Source organism: Pithys albifrons, chromosome 24 (assembly GCF_047495875.1).
Source record: "Pithys albifrons albifrons isolate INPA30051 chromosome 24, PitAlb_v1, whole genome shotgun sequence".
Taxonomy (NCBI): domain Eukaryota; kingdom Metazoa; phylum Chordata; class Aves; order Passeriformes; family Thamnophilidae; genus Pithys; species Pithys albifrons.
The window spans coordinates 3,625,797-3,645,630 of record NC_092481.1 but is presented as its reverse complement, the minus strand read 5'-3'; the positions used below and the strand labels follow the sequence as shown (position 1 = coordinate 3,645,630).

Here is a 19,834-nt window from a genome sequence, read left to right as displayed (position 1 = left end):
AAGTGTATTCCACACTGGGAAGACCCACTTCCCTTCTGGAATTTATTGGTTTTAATTAAAATGGCCGTAAAAAATAACATGCAGGAGCCTTGAATCTGCTCTGGCAGGACTCCAGTCAAAATCCGTGGGAATCTCTGGAGGTTCATGGAGGAGGAAACAGGGAGGACATGATTTCTTCCCAGAGATTTTTGGGAATTCAGGAGGACACTGAGCCTCTCACCTTGTCTTGCCATGACCCTGTTAGGGAGAGCTTTGGGCAGAGCTCTGGTGACACCAGAGCTGCATCCTCCCAAGGTGGGAGGCAGGGCAGCTCTGATGATAGAAATATAAATATATGAAATATAAATACATGAAAATATTTAAGTAATTTCATACAACTTCCAGATTGGCAGCCAGCTGGAGTCCTGCCTGTGACATTTCAGGGCTGTGATGCAGAGAGGGGAAGCTCCAGTTTTAATTCCTCCTCCATAGTGCCCATCTTCACAGAATCATGGAATCTTAGACTCGTGGAATGGTTTGGTTGGAAGGGACCTTAAAGCCCAGCTCATTCCACCCCCTGCCATGGGCAGGGACACCTTCCACTAGACCAGGTTGCTCCAACCTGTCCTTGGACACTTCCAGGGATGGAAGTGCATCCTTTTTACTGTTCTTTTCAGCCCAAATCTGCAGAAGCAGAGCTGGGACAGCTTAGTGGCTTTCAGTTGAGGTGAGGGTTGGTTTTGGCAAGAGGAGCAGTGCCAGTGTCTCCCCCTGGGCTCTCCTTCTCCCCTCACAGTCCCTGTGCTGCTCTCTCCCCTCCTGATGCTGCACAAGGAGGATTTTATTTGTGCAGGGTTTTGCTTTTAAAGCAAATACCACCCAGAGCTGGAGCTCTGCATCTGTGATCGATCCCACAGGGACAGGGACTCGCTGAAATGCCACTGTGGATGCTGATTCCTGGTCCCAGGCTTGTCCATGATCCCTCCTAACACCCCACATGAACCAGTGCTGGATGGAACACACGGGCAGGGACATCCCACCTGTCTGGGCACCTTTTTCTCCATCCCTTCTCCTGCTTTTCCACTCACCCTCCACAAAAGCATTTTGTGGGGCTCTGTGATGCAGCACCACATCCCAAAATAACCCTGTTGGGGCAGCAAATGGACAAACCCTCAAAAATCCACTGCCCTCGAAGTCAAAATCAGATGCTGCTTGAAAAGCCTCTGGAATGTTTCAACTGCCCCCTGTCAAGAGAAGGAATTATTTGCATTGTTTTGCTTTTGGTAGTGAAAACCACATGTGAAAAAAGCAGGGTTGTGTTTGCTCCATCCATCCAACCATCCATCCATCCATCCATCCATCCATCCATCCATCCATCCATCCATCCATCCATCTATCCACCCATCCACCAAACCATCCCTCCATCCATCCATCCATCCATCCATCCATCCATCCATCCATCCATCCATCCATCCATCCATCCATCCATCCATCCATCCCTCCCCCCCTTCCAGCCTCTTATAGAACTGATGCACCAGCCCTTGAGAGGGATTTGCAGCCCCACCTGCTCTCCCTGAGCTGCTGTCACCTTTCTCCAGGGTCTGATCACCCCCAACCCAGCTCAGAAACCTGGTGGAGGCACCAGGATGGAGCCCATTTTGTGGTGAACCACTTCTGGGGGTGCCCCGCTGGCACCCAGCTCCTCTCATTTAGGAGGCTAATCCAGGGCATGAGCAGAACCACACCTTGGGGAATTGCAGCAGAAAATGTCGCTCTGTTTTCTGTAGATCTGAGATGTTTTGGGGCTTTGGAGACAATGGACCAGATGCTCCACAAGCATCAGCCCAAGCACCGGTACCCACCGAGCTGCAAGTCCAGGCTGCTCCCCCATCTCCCCAGGGCCCATCACTTCCCCTCCCTCCACTGACAGCTCCAGATAAATCGGCCTTGAAGAGGAAAATGGGCTGATTTGTGTGTTTTGTTTTCCCACGTCAACATATCTGAGTGTTTTCATACCTTACGGGGCAGCTGCTGGAAAGAACAAAGCCCGTCCGTCAGGGGAGTTAAAATTAGATGAGATTCTTCTCTGCCTCCCCATTCTGCGTGGCTGCGTGTGAGGGGGGCAGGGGGGGCTTGCAGCGTTGTTTCCTCGGCATTTGGGGAGGGGAAGCTGCGTCCAAGGGCGGGGTGTTTGCCCACCGGGATTGTCGGAGTCGGGTCTGGAGATTGGATGGGGAATCTCTGCTCGGCACCTTAAAGGCAACAATCCCTCTCCTGGAGGTCGGGGGTGTTCCAAGGGTGATGCCACCAGAATCCCTGAGATGTTCTTGGGACATGAGAGTGACTGTCCCCTTGCCAGGCTCAGGCTCCTTCCCGGGGTCCTTCCAAACACAGGGTGGGTACATTATCCAGTTCATCCTTTTTCCCGAAAAATGCCTCCAAAGTGATTATTTTATTGGAGAGGCTGCTGAACTCTTTTCCTTCGCCCAGGCTCGTGTCCAGCCCCACGACAGTGACAGGGATGGGGACAGCGAATGTCTCGTGGGCACCGAGCCGCGCTGGCAGCGCAGGACGTGCATCACCCCCGGGGGCCTCAATCCCCGCAGGAGCCTTTGTTTTCCCTGATTGTTGCTTATTTAGGTATTTTCACCACCCCAGCGCCCCGCTCGGTGCTGACAATGGAGCAGTGATTGGGAACTGGCAGCGTCTTCCCTGGATTTGGGGGCGCCGGGAGCGCGGGCTGTGCCCCCCCGGCTGGCGCTCGGAGGTGGCAGCGCCGCTTCCATCCCAAGCGCGTCGGGAGAATTAACAACCTGTGAGTCATCTCAGAGATGAACCAGCGTGGGGAGCGGGAAAACAGGCCGGGATGCTGCTCCCAGACGGAGCCGGGCTGGGAAAATAAAGCTTTTTGCTGCCGGTGCAGCGAATTGGTGTCAATGTGACCCCTGGGCTGCCAGAAGGGCTGGAGGTGGGCAGGGAGGGGGGTCTGTGAGATTTGGGCACGGGGACTGTGTGTCCTGGTGCCTGGAGCTGGCTGTGACACCGGGACTGTGTGCCCTGGTGCCGGTGTGGTGACATCCTGGGGACACAGTGACCCTGTGCACAAGTGGCACTACCAAGGGGCAGGCAGGACTCTTAGGGCCAGTTTTCCTAAGGAATAAGATCTGTTTGTCCACCTCCACAAGCCTGACAGAAGGTTTGCCAGCACCTGTTCCTGTATCAGCAGGAAAGGGGTTAGACCCAGACCTCACCTGGCTTATGTCCCCTGGGCCACCTTTGACCACCTTGATCATGGGGGAGGCAGTTTCCTTTCTCAGCAGATGAAGTATTTACATTTTCTGCAGATTTTTAGCTCCGTGCTGCAGTGCAGGGGGAGTGGTCCTGCCATCCCCCACCATCCTGAGGGCCAGTGCCAGGGTGGGGTGGACATGTGGGCGTTCAGCCTATTGATTCACCTCCTCTGAGGGCTCCAAGGATGCTGGGGAGGAAACTGGTTTTGTCTTTGATGTTGGGAATCCAGGTCAGTGCTGCCCCAGCTGCAATCCTGCTGCTCTCTAACTGTGCCAAATCTCAGAGTGCAGCTTTGGTGCCTCTTGCTCTGGACACAGAGCCTGCTCTTCCCTCCCCTTGTTCATGCTCCTGCAGAAATCCATGGGATGAGTTGGTTTGGAGTTGGGAGGGGACAGGAAACCTCTTGTCCATGGAAACCTGGTGGAAAAGCACAGGAGGGGCTGGTTAAGGTTTGGTTTGAGGCTGAAGGATGGAGATTTGGGTGGTTTGGACCTGGAGGCACCAGAAGATGCAGAAAGAGCTCCCACCAGCTCTTTGTTTTCATGCCAGTCAGTCCCTGCCAGGAGCCAAGGTGGAGGTCAGGGAAGTGAAGGCAAGGGGTTGAGCAGTGGTGATTACAGGGTGTTCTAGGTGTGTGATTAAGGCTCTTTTGCCAGTTATCTCAGAGCCAGTGCCAGGTCTGGGCAGGGTGGCTGCCTGGCCATGGGGCAGCACAGGGACCAGAGTGTCCCTATCACAGCATGGGCTCCCAGGCAGCAGCTCCTGAAGGGATGTGGGAGAATCCTGGGAAGTGTTGAGGACACTCAGCAGGTCCTGAGGGCAGGACTTGTGCAGGGAATCTGGCTGCAGTGTCCCTCACCTGCATGGCTTTGGTCCTGGATGTCACAGGGGTGAGGGATGGCTCAATGCCAGGGCAGGGCTCACCCCAAAAACCTCAGCAAAGCTCAGGATTCTTCCTGGACACTGAGTGAGCTCTGAAAGGCTCAGGAGCTGAGATCAGCCAGAGCCAGACTGGACACAGGCTTGGCCAGAGCCCAGACAAAGCTCTCTGGTCACCAGCCACCCACTTTCCAGCTCATCCCTGGTTTGTCTGAACTGGATCAGCAGCAGAAGAGCCAACAGCATCCCTTGCTGGTTGGTGATGCACATCCCTGGTGATGCCACAGCTGCCTCCGTGGGTTCCTCCCACAGCCCTTTGCCAGCGCTGGGGGTTTTGCTTTGCTTCAGTTCCCAGCCTGATACCATCAGGTGCCTGTTCCCATCTGTCCTGGCTGGTCCTGGTGGCCTCAGGAGAGCACTGAGGGAGGGCAGCACCTCCTCCATCCACAGGGACACAGATGGTGGTGCCCAAAGCTTCATTTTTCCAAGAGTGCCACCTGCTTCCCTCCCACTGCCGGGAGCTGTGGGGCAGGGGCTGCTGGTGTTCCCTGCCCATCAGCCAGCACTGGGAGACCAGAGAGGTGACAGCTCTGGTTATCCAGGGGAAAGTGAGGAAAAGGAGCTGAATCCCATCAGTGCTGGGGTCTTGGAGGAAATCCCTGGCTCTGGGAGAGCCCTGGTATGTGAGCAACACTGAGATCCTGGTGGGATGTTGGGCACGCCTGACCTGGTGTTTTGGCCATCCCGAGGGTGGGCTGTCAGCCTGGGAGGAGGGCAGGGAGCAGGAAGGAGCTGGAGGAAGAGGAGAAGTGCCAGCCAAGACTGCTGTGCTCAGCCATTGCCTGTTTGTGCCTCTCCCAGCTTCAAAGGCAGCTCCCCCTCCTCCAGCCTCTCCAGCCTGCAGAACCTCCGACAGTTGATCAGAGAAGGTGATTTCTCTCCCTCTTTTCTTTCTTCTCCTGAAAGGCAGAAAAAAACCCCTCCTTTTACCCCCCTGCCTCTCTCAAACATGCTGCATCTTCCTCCCACCTGCTCCCACTCTTCCTCCCTGAAGCCTTCCCAGCCCAGCACGAAGCCAGGGACAGACTCCAGCCACATCCCCATCCCCATCCAGAACGTTTCTGCCTTGGGAAGACATTTTCAGGGAAGATTTCCTCTCTGATTAGCAGATTGGGGGTAGGGTTTTTTTTCTGGAGACCCCTTTTAGAGCTGCAAACCCACCAGGCTCAGCTGGGCTGTCCCTGGGGAGCACTTGCCCAGCCTGGCCTGTGGTTAAATGAAGAATAGTAATAAGGAAAAATTGAAAGCTGTGGTTTAATGATTGGACCAGCTCTTTCTCCACAGCTATCTGTCTCCCTATCCAAATATAGATAAATATTTTCTAAACACAAAGTGCCAACATCCTGCTCTGAGCTGGGAGAAGCAGCTGAGAGCCAAACACCAGGGTTTAAAAGAGCAATATTAAATGACTGATGTCCAACCAAAGCCTGAGGCTGAAGGAAATGCTCTGCCGAGAGATATTTATTTACAGGGAGAGGAAAACAGCTGGAAAGAGATTTTTTTCCCCTCTCCCAAGGCTTTGGCTGCAGCAGTTTGGGGGAGAGGATGTTTGATGTGTAAATCCCTTCCCGCTGCCCGGTTTGTGTCTCGAAGAGGTGTTGGCTTAGCTGAAATGCTGTTGATTTAGAGGATTTTTTTTAATATTTGGGGGTTTAACTCATCCTTTTTGGCTGGGAAGATGCATCCCATGGCAAAGTTTGGTCAGGGGTGGCCTTGGTCCCCGGGGACCCTCCTGTCCCCGTGGAAGCAGGAACACACTTCCATATGGATGTGGCTGAGCAACTGGGAGCACCAGAGCAGCGATGCCAGATGGGTGAAGGGAGACATTGCCTGGCCATAACCACTTCAGGGTGATGCCCCACTCTGATTCCCAACCCCAGGATGGATTTTCCCCACCAGCCTGATGAAGAGACCCCATCCTCCTCCAGGCAAGGGGGAAAAAGCCACTAATAACATTATCGGCCTGAATGTTCCCAGGCTGTGTTCCCATTTCCCCACTAAATGAGCCTCCCCTTGCCCAGCCTCCTCCTCCCCGTGGCTGCGGGACCCGAGCTGGGGGGGTGGGTGCCAGGGGGACAATTCTTTTCCTTGCTGTAACCAAGATATCTTCCGAGCAGAGCGATTTTTCCTCCCGCCTTGCGCTTCCACCTTGTCGGTATCCAAGCGCAGCCGGGATCCTCGGAGGGGCTGGATGACTCACCACGGCGGCGCTGGAAGGGCATTAGCACACGATTCCTCCCTGGGCTCTGCATCCCCCATCACCGCCAGTTTGGGTGGTGCTGAGCAGCTCTCCTGGCCCCAGGAAATGTCACGTTTACCTGCAAAACGACGGGGCAGAGGGAGCACGTCCCCTCCTCGACGGATGGAGCAGGGAGAGGGATGCGGGGATCAAAGGCATGCAGGGAAACACGCGCGGTGTCGCCGTCCCGCTGATGGCAGCGTGACACGCATGTCCCCGACACAATTAGTGCCTCACCCTGAGTGACAACCCGGAGCTGCAGCGGGTCCCTCGCAGGAGCTGCCCCATCGCCCCTTCCCCACATCCCCAGCGCCGTGGCGGGGACAGTTTGCTCGCTAATTACACGCCGTGCCCGGCCAGGCTGCTTTGCACTGTGCTATTAATTAGCATTCGCTTCCCTGACGGTGTCTGACCCTGCCGGGGTCGGGAATAAATTGGCTGCTGTGGGGAAATGGGTTTGCTGGGGAGTGAGTGGCTTCGTTACAGGACTGGCTATTTATATTCTCATTTTGGAAAGACAAGGAGCCTTGATGGAAGAACGTGGCCCTCTGTGCCAGCTGCTCCCGGGCTTGTGTGGGGGACTCGGAGAGAAGGAGAAGAGCTGAGAGAATTGGGATTGTTCAGCCTGGAAAAGAGGCTTTGGGGTGACCTAATTGTGGCCTTCCAGTACCTGAAGGAGCTGACAGGAGAGATGGAGAGACACTAATTACAAGGGCTGGAGGGACAGGACAAGGGGGAATGGCTTCCCACTGCCAGAGGACAAGGTTGGATGGGATATTGGGAAGGAATTGTTCCCTGTGAGGGTGGGCAGGCCCTGGCACAGGTTGGGCAGAGAAGCTGTGGCTGCCCCAGCCCTGGGAGTGGCCAAGGCCAGGTTGGACAGGGCTTGGAGCAACCTGGGCTGGTGGGAGGTGTCCCTGCCCATGGCAGGGGTGGGACTGGATGGGCTTTAAAGTCCCTTCACACCCAAACCATTCCAGGTTTCTATGAAAGAAGGCACAGACCAGGCTGGGGGGAAGCAGAGCCTGGGCCAAGCCCAACCTGCCCTCTTGGGCCATTTTTCCTCAATAAAATAACTGACCAGGGGCTGGGAGACACTGCAAAGTAGGTGGAAAAATGCTTTGGAGACCTTACAAGCAAATCAGGATTAGAAAATGTGCAAAGATCATTTTCCTCCTGCAGCACAAGCCCTGCCTGGTCCATTCATTGGGATGCAGAGGATCAGGGGGTGGGGATGAGCCTGAACATCCTGCTGAGCCCCTCAGCCCCCTCCTCTTCCCCACCACTCTGGGTGCTCCATCTGCACTAATCCTGGCCTAAACCATGTTAATATGGAGAGCAAACCCCCCCTCTGCTCACCAGCTCCGTCCTCCAGCCGCCCAGCACTTCATTATATCACTCAAGATTAATCTGCGGCTCCTAATTGCCGAGTGCCCGAGAGCTCCTGGCAGGGAGAAAAATAAGTGTCAGGCGAAAAAGCCAACGTGCTTTTTTTTCTTCTCTGTAATATTTAGGTCGACTTACTGATGTGGGAAGCGCAGGCATGGGAATCTGTGTGGTTTGGGGGAGCTGGGGGGAGTTTTATGGCATTTTTTGGAGGGTTTTCCCCCCCAGCATCAGCTCCCTCCTGGCTGTGAGAGGGAAGAGTGTGCATGATTCCAGCTGAAAGTGGGGAGAAAATTTATTTTCTGGAGGGATTTTGGCTTTTAATGGGAGATCTTTGCTCAGTTCTCTGCCTGTTCAGCTAAAGGAGTGGGGGGAAAAAGGTCTGAGCCAAGTGCTGTGATTTTAGGAAGGTTGAGATCAAAGTGCTCTGCAGACTCAGCAAACCTCTCTAGCCAGGGAACAAAAGGGCACAGGGTTTTTCTTCAGGAAAAGTGTATTCTGTAATTTTCCATGTAACACATTTCACTTCAGAAGCAAAAATTTGGGTAAAGTTTGGGGTTTTCTGATGCTTTTAAGCATCACAAAGCCTGAGCTGCAGAATCACAGCCCTCCACCTCAATGAATCACTTCCCTCCAATGGGTTGCAAACATGCAGGTGAAAACTGATTTCTCCCCCTCTATTTTTTTTCTGGAAAAAACACCCCAAACCAAACAACCAGTCACCCCAAATCCATGGCTTTACTCCTAGGATTTGGGCTTGGATGAAGGTCCAGGCTGGATGGTGGGGCTGGTTTGGGCAAATCACTAATTTTTTCAGAGCTGCTTCAAAGCAGCTGATTCACTCCCATCAAGGCAGAACAATGAGGGAGAAAGGAAATTATTCTGCTTGCATCCCAGCCTGGAGCTGGAGCCAGCACTGAAAGCCTCAGCAATTCCTCCCCTTATTTTTGTGCTGTTTGGGTGTTGTTCAGTGCCTGGGGAGTCCTGCCCAGCTCCTCCAGGTGTTTAGGGACCACCCCACCTCCACATCCTTTGGCAGGTATGGGATCCATCCCCGTGGGATCCATCCCAAATCCCTGCACAGCCCACCCTCCCCTGGCCCTGAAGCAAAGGCAGCTCAGAAAAAACCCAGAGTTTTAGGGTTTAATTAAAACAAAAAGCTGAATAAAAAGCCCAGGGCTTGGGAGGTTCAGGCTGAGCCATGACTCAAAAAGTGGATGCACCAGCCGTGGCTTCCCTGAAATATTTAGGGTCTCTGTAGCTCTTGTTTTCACTTAGCAGTGAGTCCCAGCTTGGCACGGGGTCTGCTCAGCTTTGGGGGTACTGACCATCCCTTGGGATTTGGGGAATAACTATTGGAGTCCCTGCATTGGGAGCACAGAGGGAACCTTTCCCAGCTCACCACGGCACAGGGAGTTTTCCAGGCTCTCCTCGCCCCACTCAGCACCCTCAGCATCAATCCTGCCCTCCCCAAACCACTCCCAGCGCTGCGTTTTCCTGGATTTTATAGGAAACCAGCCCGATTCCTGAGCAGGGCTGGCCCCTTTCCCTGTGCCCACCGTGCCAAGGGGCAGCCCCGGTGCGGGAGGGGAGCGGTGGGATGCGCGCCGGAGCTTTTCCCGAGGGATCCCAATCCTGCTGCTGACAACGGCAGAGCGAGTCGTGCCGGGAGCCCGCGGCTGTCAGCACATAAATATTGCATGTGGGCTCCAGGTCTGGGGAGGCAGCGAGCGCCTCTGCCTGAGGGATCATTACCTATTGATTGGAATAAACACGGGAATGGGCAGGGAGAGCCTGCTCAGTTTGTCTCAGAGGTTGCCAGTCATGGAATCGTGGAGTGGTTTGGGGTTTGGGTTGGAAGGGACCTTAAAGATCATTTCATTCCACCCTGCCCTGCCATGGGCAGGGACACCTCCCACCAGCCCAGGGTGCTCCAAGGCCTGTCCAGCCTGGCCTGGGACACTCCCAGGGCTGGGGCAGCCACAGCTTCTCTGCCCAACCTGTGCCAGGGCCTGCCCACCCTCACAGGGAAGAATTTCTCCCCATCTAACCAAACCCTCTCTCTGTCAGTGTGAAGTTGTTGCCCCCATGCACAGGGGTTTACCCCACACAGAGGGGTAAAAGCTCCAAAACTGCTTTTATTCAGTCCAGTTTGGACAAACCACCACCAGCCACTCCATTCCTTTTCCAAGAAGCCCAGATTCTCGGGAAGCCCCAGGGTTCCCCCAGGATTAGCCTTTCCAGGGTGGTCAGGACCCATCAGCTCCCTCTCCATCCCTGTGGACAAGGACCTGTCACGGCGCTTTGGGGGCTGGTGACTGGGGCCAGGGGGGGTTACAGATGCAGAAAGCAAGAAGATGGGGAAATGGGGTTGCCAAGGAAACCACTGAGCAGCAAAGTGCTGATTTTTTTGTCAAGGCTGGAAAACTGCGGGGGAGAAGGGCAGCGGCGAAGCCCCCGCGCTGCGGGCGAGCAGGAGGGCTGGAGCACGAGGGAGGGGTGACCCCTGGGCAAGCTGGGACTGCACAGCAAAGTGGGGATGTTCAGGTGTCCACGTGCTGGATTCTGTGAGACAGAGTGTCCCTAGGGTGGCTCAGAGCAGTCCACGTGGAAGGGATGGCACCAGTGGTGGCTGTCCCCTCATGGAGGACCTGGCTGGGGTGGGACACACTGTGGGGTTGTTTAAAGTGTTTAAAGGTAGGAGGTTGAACATAAAACCTCCACCAGATGGAGGACTGAGCGTCTCATTTGAGTCACCATTTCTGGAGGATTTAAGAGATGTGTGGATGGGACACTTGGGGACATGGTTAGTGGTGAGCTTGGCAGTGCTGGGGGAACAGTTGGACTCGATGGTCCCAGAGGATTTTTCCAACCAAAATGATTCTGTGATTCATTCAGGGACAGGATTCTGCTGAAGCTTCAGAGCATCCAAACCTGGAGCCTCAGCTGGGGCAAATCAAGCCCTGGCAGGGACTGCAGGAGCCTCTCCATCATTGTGTGGTCACGATCAGCCCCAGGTGGGGCAGGGACTGTGACAGAGCCCCTGAGCTCCTGAGGGCTCTTGTCTGAGCCTCCTGCCTGCAGGGCTGTGCAGAGGGAGGGGGGGACCAGCATTAGCTGTTCCATCCATGGCTACACCTCTCCAGTGCTGATGAGAAATGAAAACTGAAGTGCCCAGTTCCCCAAAGTCCAAGAGAGGCAGCTGCCAGGGCCCTTCTCTGCTCCTCTTCCTCACTAGGCTGGGGGATGTGTGGACAGTCACCTTCCTGGAGAGAGGGGAAAACCCTGGAGACAAGGCACCAACGGGGCTGAGGGTTGGGGAGGGACAGCAGGAACTCCTGGGGGGCTCAGGCAGGCTGGAAATTTGGGAATTGGGTTTTTGTAACACACACACACACACACACACACACACACACACACACACACACACGTGTTTGTGTCTTCCCTGGAGTGAGTTAGAGGTTCAGTGTGGGAACTGTCCCCAAGAGCCACCCAGAGCCTGTTTCAACCCCTGGGAACACCTGGATGCCAGAGAGCCCCTCACTGCCCCCTGTCCCAGTGGCACCCACCTGCTGTGCCACAGGGGGACACATCCTGCATTCCCCCAGAGGCCGGAGAATCCCTCAGGGCCAAGAGCTCCTCCAGCTTCAGGCAGGTGGAAAAGCCTTCCCTGGGAGTGGGGACATCCTTGCATGGATGGCAGTGTCCAGCTCTCCAGTTCAGCCTCCCTGCTCCTTTTCCTCCTCTGGGATTTCCCAGGAGACCTGGGGAGGGGGCACAGGGTGACATTTCCCCTGGGGACACATCCACAGGGGGACAGAAGGACACAGAGGGATACCAGGAGCTCCCTCCTAATGTGTTTGGGGTCAGGCTCCCTCTGGTGTTGCTCAAACGCCTTTATGGGACTGGACTTCAAAACGACAGGTCCAAATTGCCCCGTTTCAGCCTCTGCCCCACCCAAATACCCCCTGTGGTACCCTGGGGACAGCCTGGAGTCCCAGAGCTGGCCCTCCTGAGCTCCCCTCCCAGCTCAAGGTCACCCTGATCTTTTATTCATCACCCCACGACCCACTGTATTCCTTAATTGCAGCCACACACACTCTGCAAGCGTAAATAATTGCCTTGAAGGCTTATTAATGACTTGGCGTGCTAATGAGCACCACAGCCCAGAGGGCTCTCTCAGGGGGCTCAGGGGTGGCCTGGACCCCCCAAACATGGAGGGTTTAGCACCCAAATTTGCCTGCAAATGGCCTTGGGCTCTGCCTGGGGAAAAATTCACACCTTAGCCCAAGATTAAAAAATTAATGATGGGTTAATTAACAGCTCCACGCTCCTCCTCCACTCCCACACATCAGCTGGCACAGGCAGGCCTGGGAGCAGCACCCTCCTCCTCCCCATCCATGGTCACCTGTGGTCACTGTGACCTTCCTGTGTCCCCGTCACATCTCACTGGCACTGGAAGAGGCTGGAGGTGACAAGGGACGGGCTCGGTGCCACAGGGCTCTGTTCCAGATTTCCTGTAGCCAGAGGGACGTGTTGGTCTCCGGTGTCCTTTCCCTGGAAAACCCTCCTGGCTGTCAGTGGAGATTCTGCCCTGCCATGGGACAGCCCACAGCATCCAGACCCAGCCAGGGAGCTTCTCCAGCCTTAATTAAAGGTTTTTAATCATCAGGCAGGTGTTGGATGAGCATCAAACCATGTTAAGCTGGGGCTGGTGGGTGCAAGATGTGTGTTGGAGCTTGGTGGAGGCTCTCAGAGCACCACAAAACTTGAGCTGGGGGGTCCCAGACTCCCTCACAGAACAGTCTGTGCCACAAAAACAGTTCACACCTTTATTGCTCTGGCTGGAGGGGGTTTTCTCACTCCTTTCTCCACCATCCCTTCTTCTTTCCTGGGACACAGTGCCCTCAAGCCAGGATGGATGGTCCATGTATTTCAGAACAGAGGGACACAGCTTCCCAAGAGCATCCAGACACCCTGCAACCACCCTGTACCCTCTGTGTCCTCCCTCTGTGTCTTTAAGTCAGGAAGAAGGTGTTTGGGTTAAATAAAACCTGGCCCTTTCCCACTCCCAGCCCTGGGCACAGCCCCACACCCATGGGATTACATTCCTCCTGCCCTCAAATCATCCAGGTCCAGGTTTTCCACAGGGAAGGGCACACTGCCCAGGACATACCAGTCTCCCTTTCCAGGGATGAGTCTATTCCCAGTGGGATCCCAGCTGAGCCCAAGCAAAGGGCAGGTATTTACAGGGAAGAACCATTGAGTTCACTGCAACTTTCTCAAGAAAAAAAAGTTTGGGTGGAGCTTGGCTGCCTGGGATGTCTGAGGGAGCCCAGTGCAAGGAAACAGGGAGCCAGGGTGTAGTGTAGGGACTGCTGCCATCCTGTCGCCCTCCTCCCCACACGTGATGACCATCACAGCATCTCATCTCGCACCACGTTCCCTCCAGCCCCATCAACGGCACCATCAGCAGAACTGCAGAAGAAACAGAGCCCAGGACAAGCAGTGAGCCCTCACCCAGTCACCCCAGAACCCTTCTGGGGGGCTCTGCCACCCCCCAGGGCTTGGAAAGGGTTGGAGAGCCCCCCCCAGCTGGGCACAGACCTTCCAGCGGTTCCCACACTCGTTGCACAGCACGAATGTCGTCATGGGCTCATCAGCACTGCGTGTCTGCACCTGGGATGGAGCAGGGATTGGGTCAGGAGAGACCCCTCTGGTGGGGATTGGGTCAGGAGAGACCCCTTGGAGTCCTCCAGGGGCCAGGGCTGACCTGGTTGTAGGTGCAGTTCTTCTTCTTGCACTTGCCACACTGGAAGAGGTCGGTGACGGTGCCGCCCGTCTTGGCCATCTGGTGCTCCCGGATGGCCTCCTGGGTCATGGCATTCCGCAGCTGCTTCAGCTCGTCACTGGCCATCTCCTGCCACCAGCATCAGCCCCGATGGTCAGCGTGGCCATGGCTCTGCTCACAGCCAAGTGCTGTGCTCCAGACCCTCCCTGTCCTCTCCTGGATTCTCCAGGATTCACCCTGCTCTCTGTGCTTGCTGGAGGGCTCAGACCCACCCAGATGGAAAATCATCCCATCCTCAACCCCAAACTGCTGCCTGCAGGGATCTGACTCCCTGCAGAAAACTGGGATTCCCAGGAGCCTGATTTGTGGATGCTGGTTAAGGAGGAGGAACAGAGACCCTCCAGCCTGACTGCTGCCCCTGTGACAGCTCTGTGATGGGCTGGGGAGCTGCAGGGCTCTGGGGGCCGTGCCCCCACTTTCCCCCCATACTTGTTGCTCCCCTTGCCCCAGCCAACACCAGGATGGGATTGAGAGGTGCTGGGATAAGCTCAGTGTGGGCACCAGCAAGACAAGACTCAGCCCTCGGGCACCATGGAGAAAGGATGGATGTGATCCACAAGCTGGTCCTGAGTCCCCCACCCCGTGCCCACCTCGGCGGTCATGCGGGCGATGAGGGCGGGCTCGATGGCCCCACACAGCACATTCCTCCTCAGCCCGGGGTTCTTGGGGTCCTTGAGGTTGCTGATCCTGCTCCGCACCCGGTTGCGATACTTCATGTCCGTGCTCTTCAGCTCCTGGAAGATATGTGGGGTCTGTCAAGGAATCCAGGAGGTTGCTGACTGTCACCAGGGTCAGTGCCCACGTGGAGGTGGCTTTGCTCCCTGAGGGACCACATGTGGGAGGTGTCACCATCCTTGTGTTGACACAACTTGGGGTGTGGGGAGGAAAACAGCTCTGCCTGGGAGTGTCTGGCATCCAGGCCAGGCTGTGGGGCTCAGGGACAGCCACCAAGCCCTGTGCTGAGACAAGTTCATGGTGAAGAACACTCAGCCTGTTTCTTCCTCCCTGGATGGCCAAAATGCCACTGGATGTGGGCAGATGGGCTGAGCAGGCAGCTCGGGGTACAGAGTTTGGGGTGCACCAAAAATCAAACCCAGAAGGGGGAACCACTTTGGGATTAGTCCTGGTCTGGGGATGCTGCCAGGAGACCCCCAAGCCTTGAACTGGGAGTGGGTGGAGGCAGCTTCATCCGTGCCAGCCTGGTCACTGCGATGGACTGGGGCTGGCAGGACACATGGGCACCCACAGCAGGCTCAAGGAAAATAACTCGGCTGCTTTTGGGTTTATTTCCTCAGGGGTGAAGGCAGAGCAGTTTCAGGGGGATGCACAGACCCCCAGACTAAGGCAGGGGATGCTCAGACCCCCAGACTAAGGCAGGAGATGCTCAGCATCAGCATCAACATCAGGCTCGGCATCCTCTAACCGTGGTCTGGGCTCCCTCTGCAGGCAACGAGCAGAGCAGAACCTGTCACGCTGTCCTTGTCCCTGACACACTCTGTCCTGCTCCCACTACCACTCCCGAGCCCACGTGTGCCCCCCCAGCAGACGGTGCCCGGGGACCCCCACCCGCCCCAAAGGATATGGTCTTCGATCTCCGATGCCATCTTCTCACAGTTCACACCGAACTCCTTGTAGTCATCTAAAGGACAGAGAGGTCAGGGCATGACTTTTTGGTGTGAAACCATCCAGGTCTCACTGTAACCCCCCCCAAAAAATCTCACCTCTCCCTCTGTACTTATCCCAGACACTCCACCTCCAAAATACATATTTTTACCCACCTTGAACTTTACAGAGACCCAACCCCATCATCCCATACCAGGGACCCTATCAACCTTTTCTTTCTTTTAGGGGCTGAATACTCCTGTTAGGGCTGTCCCATAGAAGAGACAGCCCGTGTTGGGGTCCAGCCCCCCAGACCCTCTCACCATCCATGCGGAGCGCGGCCGTCAGCATCTCGATGCACTTGTCCCGCACGGAATCCCCTGTGAGGTAACAGGGAGCCAGGAAACAGGGGCTGGGAGAGAAGGAGGGGCTGGTGGGGGTCCGTGGGGTCTCTGGTTTGACCTTGCTGCTGTTGGCTCTGTGGGGCACACAAGGGGGACAGGTAGGTGGGGTCCTGGCACAGCCCCAGGGACCTGCATCCCGTGGTACAGGGATGGGTCTGTCCTACCTTTCCTCCTTGCTGTCACTGGAATTTCTGCGGGAGCCCGTGGGAGCTGGAGAGGGGCTGGAGCCCACAGAGGATCTCCTGGGAGTGGCACAGGAGGGGACAGTGGGGTGACACCAGACACAGGGCAGGCAGGACATGAGGCAGGGAATGGTGGCAGGGCCTCAGGCACCAGCACATCAATAAGAGCAGAGTGCTGGGAAGCCATGAGGAATCTCCCAAGGGGAGGATTTGCTCTTCCCAGGGAATGTCCCAGTGCCTGTGGCAGGATCAGGATTCCCAGCCATCTCTGCCCACCCCAGATGGAGCTCCCACAGTCAGGGCATCCCCAAAGGGGGCCCACAAAGCAACCCAGGTTGTCTGGGGATGTCCCCTCCTTACCTGTCCCCTGAGAGCCTCTTCTGTGGGGAGGAAGAGGAGGAGACAGCTGAGGTGGTGGAGGACCTGGAGTCAGCAGAGTCTCTCCTGGCAGGATGAGCCACAGGTTAGAGGGTGGTGGTAGGGACTAGAAGGTGGGCCAGGCCCCCACCTAGAGCCCAGTGAGGGGGAGCCTCTCCCATCCCCACCCAGCCCAGCACCCACCTCTCTTTCTTGCCATCCAGAGGTGACTTCTTGGAGGACGCAGTGGGGCTCCGGCCATCACTGAAGCCCAAAGGAAGGGAGAGATGCTCTCAGCATCCCCTGGTGTCCTGTGAGCCAGGTCCTGCCCATCTGCACACCCCATCCCTAGCTGGGCCATCCATGAGCCCCACCACCCCCCAGGCTGCCAGCAAAGCCTCCCCCGGGCTGGCAGTGCCTGGCAGACCCTGGCATGAGGGTCAGGGCATCCCTCAGCAGGTACCTCTCCGAGTTGGAGTTGGCAGAGTGGCCCTGGGTGGTGGCAGCATGAGAGCTGGATTTGCTGGGCTTCCTGGGGACAGAGAGAGTGGCAAAGGGTCACATGAGCACTGCCCAAACAGCCCTTATCCAAGGAATAATTAGCTCTAAAGAAAAGAAAACAAAAAATTCCCATTTATCCATCCTCCAAAAGCCACCCTGGTGCTGCTCCCACTGCCCTTTGGTCTCCAGAGGTGCCAGAATCCTTGGGCAGGCAGAGATGGATAAACTCTTAAGGACCAAGCAGAGGGTGGTCTCACATCAGCCCCTGGTGACCCCTGACTGTGGGCAGGAGCCCCCACCTCTCCTTGTGCTTCTCCTTGTGCTTCTCAGCCAGGTTCTTGTGCTGCTTCACCACTTCACTGGGGCAGCTGGAAACATCCAGCCCCTTCTTCTTCTCCTTGTCCCCATCCGTGTCCTTCTCCTTCTTTGGGGTGGTGGACTCTGAGGGAAGGATTTGGGTGTCACAGCCACAGCCCAGTCAGCACAGGGCACCTGGGCAGCTGCATCCTGGGGTGGGAGATGACTAGGGGGATGCTCAGCCCTTGGAATGCTCTGATTTACACCACTCCATCCAGGAGTGAAAACAAGCCCTTGGAAAATCCAATCCAGTGCCTGGGAGTGGTGGGTTCCAGGTTATGGGAGCCTGCACGTCCCAGCTTGGGACTGATCCCAGTCCATCCTCCCTGAAAAGCCTTAGGGTTTGGGGGGGTGGGGATGGCCCAGGGAGGGTTGAGGCTTTGGGGGGTTCCATCCTCCCCTGGCATTGCTCACCCAGAAGCCGCTTCCAGTTCTTGATGAGGATTTTGGCCGAGGTCACCACCTCTTCATCCGAGCAATGCTTCCTCACCGAGTTCACGGCCACCCCGATCCGGGTGGTCTGGGGACACACGGCAGGGACACATTCTTAGGGATGTGCCAGCTGGCACGGCAGGGACAGGACCAGCCACCCCATGGGGTGTCCCCCACCCACACCCCCTCACCTGGAGCAGCTGGATGGTCATGGTGTAGCCGGTGAGGGATTTGAGCAGATCCAGCGCCCCTTCCTAGAGCAGGGAGAAGCCATGGGGGCCCTTGAGGAGCTGGAGATAAATGGAATGGGGGGCTGCATGTCCCCCCTTCCCTCTCACCAGCAGCAGGGAGCACCAGGGAGGGCACCCCAAGGGGACACAAAGCAGTCCTGGGCTGCTCACTGGGAACACCTGACCCTCCATGTCAACACACCACAGAAAAATCTCACACCCAAATCCTGCTGGACCATCCCAGCATCGGATCATGTCTCCAGCTGGGTAGCAGGAGCTTCCCTTAAAACTTGAGAAAACCCCTCCATAAGGAAACCCTGGGCTGCTGGGAGCTGGGGATGGGCTGGGGGACCCTCCAGTGTCCCCACCCAGGGATGGGAGGGACACACCCCCCTGGGATTTCATCCTGAACCCCTGCAGTGGCTGCTGGGCTAAACATAGGTGGGCATGGAGTCTTCCTCTTCCTCCTCCTCAGTATTTTTAGAGCCCCAGCAGCAGACACCAGCTCCCAGGTATCCCCCCTGCAGGGATCCAGCTCCATGGACCCCAACCATGGGGGCTGGATGAGGCCCCTCCGCTATGATGGGTGCAGGAATGTCCCCACACTGTGGTCGAATCATGGCCCTGTCCCATCCCAAAGTGCATCAGGAGGGTTGTGCATCACCCCAGGGTAATTCCCAGCAGGATACAGACTCTGTGTGGCTCCCACAAGATGTTTTGGTACCAAGCACTGGCATCCCAAAAAGCCACCAGATCCAGGGGGGATGGCAGCACTGCCCCCCCACACCCAGGAGGCTGCACCTTGTCAGGGCAAAGGTCGGTGGAAACAGTCAAATATTAACTCTGAGGGCCGGGCTCAGCACACGTAACCGGCTCTCCAGGGTGCCCGGATGGATCCTCACCTGGCACAAGGATGGCAGGGCTGGATCCCGGCTCTCCCTGGCACACCCCCACCAAAACCACCCGGCACCAGTGCTCAGCCCCCTCCCTTGGCACACTCGTGCAACAGGCAGGGCAGGGCTGGGGGGGTTGGGGGTGTGGTGTCCCCCAGCCCGGAGTTTTGCCTTGCTGGGATCTGAGCCCGCGGCACCAGCACCGATCGGGTGTTGGTGGATGGGACAGTGGCCAAACACCTGTCGCCCACAGTCCGGCACTGCTGAGGGGTGCCCAGAGCTGCCACCCATGGACAGACCTCCTCTTATCCCAAATCCCAATGTCTGGGAGCAATGGGGGGCAGGAGAGCCTCAAATTCAAGTCAAAACTACCCCCCCGGGTGCTGGCTCTGATGTCAGATGGCCAGGCTGGAGTGGCACAGGCAGCACCCCGGGGGTGCTGGAGGCACCTGTGGGAGCTCAGCACCCCCTAAACCTACTCAGCCCCTCCAGGGGGCTACAGAAGGGAGGTGAAGAGCCAATCCTTTCCCAATCCACGCTGCCACGTCCCAACACGCACGTAAATAACGCACGTGTATAAACATGCACGTGTGCAAATACACACGTGTGTAAATACGCACACACACCCCCGAGGAGCTCGGCCACCTTACCGTGCTCTTCCTGGCCACCATCTTATCCAATTTCTTGGCAATCCGGACCAGCTCCTCAGCGGGCCCCATTCCGGGGGCTCGTGGCTCGCCGGGCTCCGGGGGCAGCGGGCACTGCTGGGCACTGCCAGCATGGGGGTCCCGGGCAGCCGGGTGGGAGAAGCAGAGAGGGGGGAAAAGGGGAGAAGGGAAGGGACAGAAAGCAGAAAGTAGGTGGGGCTGTCCCGGCCAGTTACAAACTCCTGCCAGGAAGGCGAAATAGCACGGGGGAGGGCTAAATATAGCCGGGAGCCACGATTGCAGGAGAGGGGGAGGCGCCCGTCGGGGCGCACCGGGACGTGCGGCTGTGGCGGGGCTGGGGGGCGCGGGGGGCACGGGGAGCCGGGCACAGGGATGGGGATTGGGCACAGGGAATGCCGAGGGGCACGGGTGGGATGTGGTGTGTGGCAAACTCTGCTCTTCCCAAAGTTGGTGTCCTGCGGCAGCGAGATCGCCGAGGTGGGGGGTCTTTATGCTCCGTATATTGGAATATTCAAATATATGT

The 19,834-nt window shown here is 56.7% G+C and overlaps 1 protein-coding gene across 1 annotated transcript; it reads right to left on the bottom strand.

Annotated features, from left to right (window-relative positions):
- Positions 1 to 12,652: 12,652 nt before the first annotated feature.
- On the bottom strand, positions 12,653 to 19,529 carry TCEA3 (transcription elongation factor A3). The gene is made up of 14 exons (XM_071576591.1): positions 19,294 to 19,529; positions 17,712 to 17,774; positions 17,503 to 17,608; positions 17,031 to 17,172; positions 16,694 to 16,762; positions 16,435 to 16,494; positions 16,234 to 16,317; positions 15,856 to 15,933; positions 15,611 to 15,765; positions 15,269 to 15,324; positions 14,276 to 14,431; positions 13,608 to 13,754; positions 13,442 to 13,513; positions 12,653 to 13,312 (listed from the first exon to the last, which is right to left on the bottom strand). The coding sequence occupies exons 1-14, from the start codon at positions 19,360 to 19,362 to the stop codon at positions 13,304 to 13,306; spliced, it is 1,266 nt and encodes a 421-aa protein (XP_071432692.1). The 5' UTR covers positions 19,363 to 19,529; the 3' UTR covers positions 12,653 to 13,303.
- Between the last annotated feature and the right edge of the window lie 305 nt (positions 19,530 to 19,834).

Bases quoted from the DNA above. Each gene is read 5' to 3' on its own strand.
- TCEA3 (XM_071576591.1), bottom strand. From the start codon at position 19,362: ATGGGGCCCGCTGAGGAGCTGGTCCGGATTGCCAAGAAATTGGATAAG. The intron at 17,173-17,502 runs GTGAGCAATGCC...TCCTTCCCTCAG, and splicing joins GAACTGGAAGCGGCTTCTGG to AGTCCACCACCCCAAAGAAG. The intron at 13,755-14,275 runs GTGGGCACGGGG...TGCTGGTGGCAG, and splicing joins TCGCCCGCATGACCGCCGAG to GAGATGGCCAGTGACGAGCT.